This window comes from Salminus brasiliensis, chromosome 1, assembly GCF_030463535.1.
Source record: "Salminus brasiliensis chromosome 1, fSalBra1.hap2, whole genome shotgun sequence".
Taxonomy (NCBI): Eukaryota; Metazoa; Chordata; class Actinopteri; order Characiformes; family Bryconidae; genus Salminus; species Salminus brasiliensis.
Genome location: NC_132878.1, coordinates 46,856,727 through 46,866,815, shown reverse-complemented (window position 1 = coordinate 46,866,815; position 10,089 = coordinate 46,856,727). Strand labels below are relative to the sequence as shown.

Sequence of the window (10,089 nt, the reverse complement as noted above, 5' to 3'; positions counted from 1 at the left end):
TTAGTTATATTTATATTGTTTATTTATTTATTTATATTTATATTCACGTTTCTGAATAGACATTACAGGCTGTCAGGACTAAAACATTGTCCTATTTTCCTACGCTCAGATACATACAATTTGTTCAATATTTGATTCTGCTGGTCCTGTAAACTTGTCATAGCTTGACTGTCAAAAGTTTATTGATATGAAACACCTGTTCTCGTTTATATTAACAGCAGCGCTCAGTGTGACTGCAGAGAAGCTGCAGTCCGAACAGCTCATTTTACTGCGTTAAAAGTATAAAGATGCAGCAGTCTGATGCACTAATGTCATAACACAGAGAGAAACTGCGGTGCAGAGCTGCCACCTAGCAATTTGTTTAGTAAACCGGCAGATGCCTCCACTTTCCACCAGAGTGAAAAAGTGGACGAGAATGCGGGCGAGAGAGAGAGAATGGTGGAGCTTCAGTGGCTGCAGTGTGCTCCGTGCAGACCTCTGTGCAGGTCTGCTCTCCTCCACTCCTTTTTCACATTGCTCTCCCCAGTCACAGCATTACATTTCACCTCGCAAAGCTCGGCTACGCTTCCCACCTTTCAAGACAGCTCCTCTCGCTTTCCCTCGAATTGGATTTCTGTTTTTCGCGTGGACAAAAAAAACTGCAAATGATGCTGCTGCCACACTATTCGTCTCTTCTCATCATCATTGCCAGCCCCTGGGGACACTTCCAAATTCGGATTAATATGTTATACGGATTGTTTCTTTTCTTATCTGAAGGGACAGAAGCGTTATTGCAGACATGGCCAGATAGAGCGTTGAAGTTCTGGTTTTGTCTTATTCTCACATTATTCATCTCGATACAGAACAAAAAGACGTCTGTCTTATCAGCATGGGTTTGAGCGGATTTTGCAAAACTACAGCTTTGATTTGCATGCGGGGAACTAAGAAAAAGAACAGGGTTTCATTTAAAGATACTGTTGACCCCACCTCCAACACACACACACACACACCTATGGCGTCCCTGTTCTCCTTCATCCTCTTTCTCACCTCTGCTGCATTATCTGGGTCATTAGCATTTAGCATATGTCTTTACAGAGTTGCTGAAACGAGCCAGATGGGCCTCTTTCTTCGTCTATCTTCTCTCTTTTTTGGTGCATCGCTTGGACGTTGAACGAAAAAGAAGGTTGCAGCAGGACCATGGAGAATCTCACTCTGCTTCTCTCTCTCTCTCTCTGCATTGCCACTCAGGCCTTAACGGGGCGGCGATGCTCAGCTTTAAGAGAATATAACGCATCGCACCAGTGGTTACAAGAACGGGTCAAGTAAGAAATCACCACTTCTGTGTACATATTTTAGTGTATTCGTCGGGGTTTCATTCGTTATTTGATTGTTGAACGACCAGCTTGAGGATGCACGCGTTACATTTTTTGGTGCAATATGCATAGCTCCTAAGATAGCCATTGGGGACTCTGCTTTAAAGATGGATGGGTGGTAGATCCAGGCCTGTTTCTCTTCGTGTTCACAGCGGACCTTGATTTAAATGTCCATACAATTAAGGCACGCGGTGAATGCCAAGAGAGAGGGTAAATATCATCGATTGGCTGCGTCAAATACACTGACTGTCTCTAACAGCACCCGGCTTTTTGCATGCCACTGGCGTCCGTGTTTGGATGAAAGTGCTGGGTGTAAAAAAAATGGCACGTCGCATCCAATTTCATTTTCATGTCATCCATAAAGTTAGTCCTGCTGTTGTGAAAGCACAGTAAACTCAGGAGCAGTTTAGGGCCTTTTTTGGATTATTAGGGTATAGAATTTTCATCTGCATCCAAAAAAAAGGGTGTTATCAGTGTGTCAGTAAAAAATTGAGCAGTTTGGATGGGGAACAAAACAGATGAAATGGGACCGAACAGCAGTGAGGAAGAACTGTACAAAAACTGTAAAATATGTGCTCCTTTTGTCTGTAAAAATGTATAAATTATAGAGTATAAATTACACAAAGAGGTCTTGACTGTGAATACATATCCAAATGCTTGCTCTTTTGCAAATTCAGAAGAAGCTAAAATGTCCCTTTTTTTCTCGCTAGTTTCTTCTTTATTCACTATTGACTTTATTCTCAAGGTCATCTCTAAGGTTAATGGTGCTGCTGTAAGGAACAGCTTGCAGGTAACAGTCCTGGCTTCAGGTGTATGTATATACTGTTGTGTTGCATAAAGAGTTTTATTAGAATTTTCCAACCATGTGATTTGAGTAAGCGAGAAATTCCTCACTGAAATCAGTATTCTGCCACTGCTCATAATTTTGAAGTTGGAGCACAGTATAAATACTGAGGACTATTTTTAAAAAATACAATATGTAAACAAAAAAAAATTCCCTTAGAATGAAAGACGTGGGTGTGTTTAGCTAAAGTTAGGAAGATATTTCAACAATAGATAAACTTTTTACTGATTCACACACTCAGAGAGAGCAAGACTGAGGCAAAGATCAGGCCCTGAAGTGATATGAACAGTTTGACATATAGGGCCTGTTTACACCTGGCATTAACGTGTGTTTTGTATCCAGATAGTATCTGGACCTGAATTTGGTTTACACTAGTCAATAAAATGGGTCCCCAGTGTGACCAGATGAGTTCTGATTTCATCTACCGGTAAAAAAGGTTGCTCGCACACAAACACACACAGGAGATTTCTGTTTGCCTGATGAAATCCGACCATAATGCCTTTATACTATAATGTGGACGAGATCCATCTCTGACCACCTCCAAATATGATTTGACTGATCCATGTACTGATCGTAATCTGATCACAATGCATCTTGGGGGGTATTTACACCTGGCTTTTCATGCGGACAAATAACATTTGAAGGTGATCCAATCACCAAAAACACATATTAATGGCAGGTGTATACAGGCTCATAGGTTTCTGACCCGGCAAACCGGGACTGTCTGTTTTGGTGAATAAAGCAGCACATAAAATTTATCTTCATTAATCTGTGTTTCCCAACTGCATAGTCTACCTGGTGTTGTTAGCGCAGCCAAAAAGAGGAAATCAGCACCACCCATGAAGGAGCTGTGAGGTTCTGCACCTGAGGCAGCAAAACACACTTCATTATCTAGTGTCATTGGCCTTCCATGTTCATGTCTTCATTTTTTCGGAACAAAATGCCCAGGAGTTGATGGCCTCATAACGTGTGTATGAGGATGGCTAATTGAAGGCACTTTGCGTTGTCACCAGTCGCAATTGAGATGGCAGCTGTGTCAAACGCCATGTTAAGCGTTCATCCACCAATTTCCTTTCCGGTGGTTTAAACGCACACAGGCAAAAGAAAAGTAGTATCGCTGTGCTGAAACTCCACAGCCTTTGTCACCTTAACCACGCCATGAAAGAAAAATATACGGATTAAAATTCCTTACATGGGCAGTTAATTTGTCCAGTTTTTAAATAAAAAGCACAAGCAAACACAAGGAAACTTTGTTTATCATGTGCAGGTATTATGTTTGGGAACCATCCGTACAAATATTAAAATAAAAATGTAACACGCAAAATTCAATAAATCCATTTACATTTTGTAGACTTCTGTTGAATAGCTTTATTTAGTTTCATGTGATCATGCAACAACTGTGTCAAAATGATGATTAAAATGTTATTTGCCTAGTATGCATTTGCTCTCAATGAATGTGTTTCAAATGTAATTTTCTAACTCACAATGCTAAAAAGATTTGCCAAAATTCAAAAGTTAAAGGGGAAACAGCGCCTCCCTACTTTGCAAAACCACTATTAGCCTTTCTGAGCTCAGTCTGTGTCAAAATGCAAACTGTGACTGCATTTTCGAGATCATCCAGCTTAGTCAATCATTAGAACAGGTGCTTTTCTCAAACATGGCAGGTGAAGAGCTAATAGTTGGCCAAATGGTATGAGAGTAGTTATGGCAACTTCAGTGATCAGTGTGAAACTTTAACTTGGTACGTTGTAGAATCACGATCACCAATCGTGCAAGTTTTCCCTCTTAAAAAGATGAGAGAGGCCATCAATTGACATTGACATCATAGGTAGACCTCAACTATGAGAGACAAAATGAGAAAAAAAAAGCAAAAAATCACATTGTCTGATTTTTTAAGAATTTATCTGCAAATAATGGTGGAAAATAAGTATTTGGTCAATAACAAAAGTTCATCTCAATACTCGTTATATATCCTTTGTTGGCAATGACAGAGGTCAAACGTTTTCTGTAAGTCTTCACAGGGTTGGCACACACCGTTGCTGGTATGTTGGCCCATTCCTCCATGCAGATCTCCTCTAGAGCAGTGATGTTTTGGGGCTGTCGGTGGGCAACACAGACTTTCAACTCCCTCCAAGGTTTTCTATGGAGTTGAGATTTGGAGACTGGCTAGGCCACTCCAGGACCTTAAAATGCTTCTTATGAAGCCACTCCTTTGTTGCCCTGGCAGTGTGCTTGGGATTATTGTCATGCTGAAAGACCCAGCCACGTTTCATCTTCAATGCGCTTGCCGATGGAAGGAGGTTTGCACTCAAAATCTCACAATACATGGCCCCATTCATTCTTTCATGTACACGGACCAGTCGTCCTAGTCCCTTTGCAGAGAAACAGCCCCAAAGCATGATGTTGCCACCCCCATGCTTCACAGTTGTTATGGTGTTCTCTGGATGCAACTCAGCATTCACTCTCCTCCAAACACAATGAGTTGTGTTTGTACCAAACACTTCTACTTTGGTTTCATCTGACCATAAGACATTCTCCCAACACTCTTCTGGAACATCCAAATGCTCTCTAGCAAACTTCAGATGCGCCCGGATATGTACTGGCTTAAGCAGGGGAACACGTCTGGCACTGCAAGATCTGAGTCCCTGGCGGCGTAGTGTGTTACTGACGGTAGCCTCTGTAACGTTGGTCCCAGCTTTCTGCAGGTCATTCACTAGGTCCCCCCATATGGTTCTGGGATTTTTGCTCACCGTTCTTGTGATCATTTTGACCCCACGGGCTGAGATCTTGCATGGAGCCCCTGATCGAGATTAGTAGTAGGTCTCCCATTTTCTGATTATTGCTCCCACAGTAGATTTCTTCACACCAAGCTGCTTGCCTATTGCAGATTCAGCCTGGTGCAGGTCTACAATTTTGCTTCTGGTGTCTATCGACAGCTCTTTGGTCTTCACCATAGTGGAGTTCGGAGTGTGACTGTTTGAGGTTGTGGGCAGGTGTCTTTTATACTGTTAACGAGTTCAAACAGGTGCCATTAATACAGGTAATGAGTGGAGGACAGAGAAGCCTCTTAAAGAAGAAGTTACAGGTCTGTGACAGCCAGAAATCTTGCTTGTTTGTAGGTGACCAAATACTTATTTTCCACCATTATTTGCAAATAAATTCTTTAAAAAATCAGACAATGTGATTTTCAGAATTCTTTTTCTCATTTTGTTTCTCATAGTTGAGGTCTACCTATGATGTCAATTACAGGCCTCTCTCATTTTTTTAAGTGGGAGAACTTGCACAATTGGTGACTGACTAAATACTTTTTCCCCACCGCTGTAAATATAAAAAGTATTCATCAGAAAGAAAATATTATTTACTGGAACCAGAAATCTATTGGAACCATTCTTTCAGCTTTTGGTACCTCCTATAGGCACATGTTCATGTTTACAGTATACAGTGAGGTATGGGAAATGGCATGATTATTAGTTGCTGTAAAGTATGAATTGGGAAACGTAAGGTGCAAAATCACCAAAAATGCTGTAGATATGTTTCTACCATAGATTTAAACATTATGTGGACATGGTGAAGTACTACCGAATAGAGTTAAACTGGAAGCTGGGTGATACTGTGTTAGAAATCCGGCGTCCAGGAGACAGATTCAGGAGTCAGGAGACTGGATCTTCAGTGTTGATGAGTTTATTGGTACACACAGAGATGTACAACTCGATCGGTCACGGTCAACCCAGTCTGATTAGGGGTATTTTGAGAGGGCCTTATATACATTGGAAATTGTGGGAGGAGAAAGGTTGATGAAGAGGAGTTTAAGGAGGGGTAGGAGGGGGATGAAGGGTAGGTCACTTGGAGTATCAACAATAGGGGGTCATAGTTATCACTTTAAAGAGGGGTAGGAGGTGGGTGAAGTTGAGGGCACTTGGAGTGTCAACAATAGGGGGTGATAGTTATCACTTTAAAGAGGGGTAGGAGGTGGGTGAAGTTGAGGGGGGGGGTTTATGGTATACAAAGAGAGAGAGTGACCACTTTAGGCCGGCAGACGAAGGGTAACAAAAGATGAGACAAAGGATTAAGATAACCATTTGATAAGTTGAAACCACATGAAAGTAATGTTAGAAAAGACCATATTTTCTCTCATGACATTTTAAGAAGTCATATACCGAGGTGAATATGTAAAATAATGATTATATATAATAATGATTACAGTTCGCAATTAAAGAACAATACTGTGACTGTTCATCATAGACTTGGTTCAAATGCATGCATTAAAGCAATAATACATACATCAATAATCTGAATGAGAAATATGAGGATCTGCATTTTGCACAGCCTTTAAAAAGTCAAATGCCATGACACGTTGATGTCCATAAGAGGGCGTTGTTTGCCAAGCTCAGTATTTTTCCCATTTTACAGAGGCGCTTTTCATCAGAGAATTTTATTGGTATTTAGCATTTTTATTACTGCTCTGCATACACCACATCTGATAACACCACAGTTCTGTTCTAATAGCATATATCTCTTTAGCATTACCATTTTACACTTTATCTGTATTTAAAAAAAAAAAAAATAAATAAAAACAACCATTCACTTAGCCCACTGTTTAGGCAAAATTATATAATAATAATAATGAGTAATGTAATAACACAATTTTGAAAAAATCTATTATTCGTTTATTAAATGTTTATAGAAATATACAAATATGTATACACACACAAAAGTACCCAAATACTAATACAGCTGTATTAAAATAGAATAGTTTTATATGATTGTGGTCCATTTTATGCAGGTGAGTAAAAGGTTGCAGGTATTATTTAATACCTGCAACTTTTCACTTACCTATCTAAAATAGCCTTACCATCAGATATCAGTACAAATGTGTATACACACCTACGCAAAAACAGGGCCTTTGTGACCTCTAGGGGTCTAAACAAACTGACATAATAAAGGAAATAGGCTTTTGTTTATGACATTCCTTCAAATAATTTAAAAGGTAACTAAAGAATAATGGAGGGGAGGGGTGCATTGTTTTTTCGAAGCAGCAAAGTGTAAAGCAAATAAATCGTCTGAATGGAAGAAGTTGGAAATGGGAGCAAAATAGAACAACAAAAGGGAGATGACAAAAAAAGAGGGAAACAAACAGAAACTAAAAAGCACCTTCCTCTTACTGGAAGGAGTAGTTAGCTGATGGAAGGCCCCCACACCACTGGGCGATAAACTTTAGGACGTCCTGACACTCCGGACTATGAGTGGTCTACAGGACACACAAACAACAGTCAATTAACATCCCAGTAATAAACATCATAAGGATGATTGTGAGCTTGTAAATTAGAAATAAAAATACCAAGATTACTTAAGTGAATTGCTTTTACTTTTACTATAAACTTTATTAAGATAATTCACGTCAAGTCAATTATGAATCAAATGTGCAGTCAAAGGACTACAAAATAAAAAGTTGATTCTCACCTTGGTAGCCATCAAGAATTTATTCCAGTCATCCTTGTTGGCAGCCATCCCTGGTCTTTTGAACTCAATTTTATTGCGAAGAACAGGGTAACCTGTGGACCACCGGGGAGGGGTGGTGAAGGAGCGAGAATGAGAGAGAAATTATTAGATAATTATTTGTTGTTAAGTTGTTCCCTTAAGATATGTGCTGCCAGCACTTTGATAATGAATGTACCACTAATAAAGTAAAGTACCACTTCTTAAAGAAGTGCTGTCCTTAACTGTGTAATGGCAGCACAATATACAGGGGCAAGCCAATAGAGTTTTTAAGTTTTCAGTGTGATTTGGCTTTACTGGCTTTTATTTGGACTTTGTAAAAGAACATGATTAAAAACCATAGATTTCAGGAAAGAGGGAGCCGACAGACGGAGGTAAACTCACAACCAACAGAGACCCTGTCATAGCAAGAAGCTTTCAATTAATATTTATTTTGATATTTGAGTAAATTAAAATCCTGAGATCTAACAGACAGGGATTAAGTCTAGCCCTGGGTTACACATCATTCTGAAGGGAGCTTTGCCATTGACAGGAAAATGTAGGTTAATATGCTTAAACGGACCCATAGTTTACATTTACCCATCATGGGTTGTGACAATATATTAAGGTGTCTGCTAAATATATAACATTCAGTTCATGCCAGGGCTAAAATTAGTAAATGATCCCAAGAGTTTTAACATGTTTTGCATTTATTGTTTGGTGTAGTGTGAACAGGTTTTTAAGCAGCACAAAAGTTACATTAAGATGTTGTAAAAAGTATTTGGGTACATGAGCAGTCCAGAAATTCCAAATAGTCTAATGTGTGATTATCAACACTGTTGGAGAGTCTGCCCAGTGGAATGCCTGAATGGTCACACAGCCAGGATTCAATGGGGGTGAGGTTGTAAGCATTTTAAATGTTAATGTAGAATAAGCTCACCTGTGATGACGCAGGGCAGGGAGCGGATGCCAGTGCTGGATGCCAGCAGTGAGGCCTCATACGTGTTTCTTTCATCTCTGGGCAGGACCTGCTCCACACGCTGGTCCATGGATACAGTCAAAACCCAGTCCCTGATCTCTTCCCTCTTCTCCACCTGACACACAGTTACCATGTCACATAGTTTCCATAGTTACCATAGTACATAGTTTCCTATACTAAAATTGTGATATTATCATCATGCTACCACTACCACCAAATGAGCAGACATTATTTCAATGCTTGTCAGCACACCAATAATATCATCATGGCAGTGGCATTCTTTGTCTTCCTTTTAGATCAGTTTCAGGTTGGTGGATTACTCGCAACCCCGCAGCCACACAGCCACACTGACGTGTTTTAAAAAATCCCAGCAGTAGCTCCGATGCACTTATACCAGAACAATGGCCATTAAAATGCCACTACTGATTTCATTGTGATGAGTTTTTTTTTCTTCCATTTGCTACATTAGTTTGAGGAAATATGTGATCCTGTGATTTTAAGCATGGGGTGGTTATTGGTGACGGACAGGCCAATTTGATTATTTACTGCTGATTTCCTAGGATTTTTATACACAACAGTCCAGAGTTTCAAAAAAACAATTTCTCTATTTGTTAACTGTAGATTTAGATAAATGTTAGGTAAAGATGCTGCCTCCTACTCAACCAACACCAAAGCTACTAATTTACATTTACGGCATTTAGCAGATGCTTTTATCCAGAGCGACTTACGAAAGTGCTTCGCTATTTACTCAAGAATAACCTTTCAAATTCAAAGATACCTCTAAGCTTAGACACTACTAAACATAAGTCAATATGGAGACCAAATACTCTACTCTCTGCCCAAGTACTCTCAGAAGAGGTGGGTCTTCAGTCTAACGCTTGAAGACAGCAAGCGAATCTGCTTTTCGTACACCCAGGGGAATTTCGTTCCACCACTTCAATGCCGGGACAGAAAAAAATTCTCTCAAATGTATTTACATACTCTCTGCATGTCATGACTGGAAGTACCTGACATTTTTTGTCAAATGCCACACCACATTTTCTTTTCTTATGGAAGTATGTTTGTTTTTGAATGAACCTATGTTGTTCAATACTTAACTACTAGGTACCCACAAGGAACTATACATTGGAAATGTTTTACTTACACATATTGCAATTTTTTTTCAATAAAATTGCATTAAGCAATTTGGTAATTTCAGTGTTGTTCTTGAACCATACATATAGGACAGTTCAGTAATCACTAGAATACATTACGATAAACACCCTAACTGTATATCTTGGCATTGAAGTGGAGAATATGACAATGTTTTTTTATTGTATTGTGATAAATTGTTATCAGTGTGGAAATAGTGGATGTCATCAGTGCTTTAAAACCCTGACAAATTGCAAATTTCATTGCAAAGAACACAATTCATCTCGCTTAATTGGATGGAGTAAAGC

The 10,089-nt window shown here is 39.5% G+C and overlaps 1 protein-coding gene and 1 long non-coding RNA gene across 3 annotated transcripts in view; one reads left to right on the top strand and one right to left on the bottom strand.

The window, feature by feature from the left end:
- The first annotated feature begins 549 nt into the window (after positions 1-549).
- Positions 550-3,548, top strand: LOC140556346 (uncharacterized). Its single transcript, XR_011979724.1, has 2 exons — positions 550-1,301; positions 2,987-3,548. It is a non-coding gene; the product is annotated as an uncharacterized lncRNA (long non-coding RNA).
- A 3,064-nt stretch (positions 3,549-6,612) lies between these two features.
- Positions 6,613-10,089, bottom strand: part of ift172 (intraflagellar transport 172) — a 35,940-nt gene continuing 32,463 nt past the window's right edge. For both annotated transcript variants that reach the window (XM_072680118.1, XM_072680127.1), the window contains 3 exons: positions 8,612-8,765; positions 7,657-7,748; positions 6,613-7,444 (listed from right to left, as the gene is read on the bottom strand). In XM_072680118.1, coding sequence (XP_072536219.1) covers positions 7,355-7,444; positions 7,657-7,748; positions 8,612-8,765 — 336 coding nt within the window. In that variant the 3' untranslated portion in view covers positions 6,613-7,354. The remainder of the gene's footprint in view (positions 7,445-7,656; positions 7,749-8,611; positions 8,766-10,089) is intronic.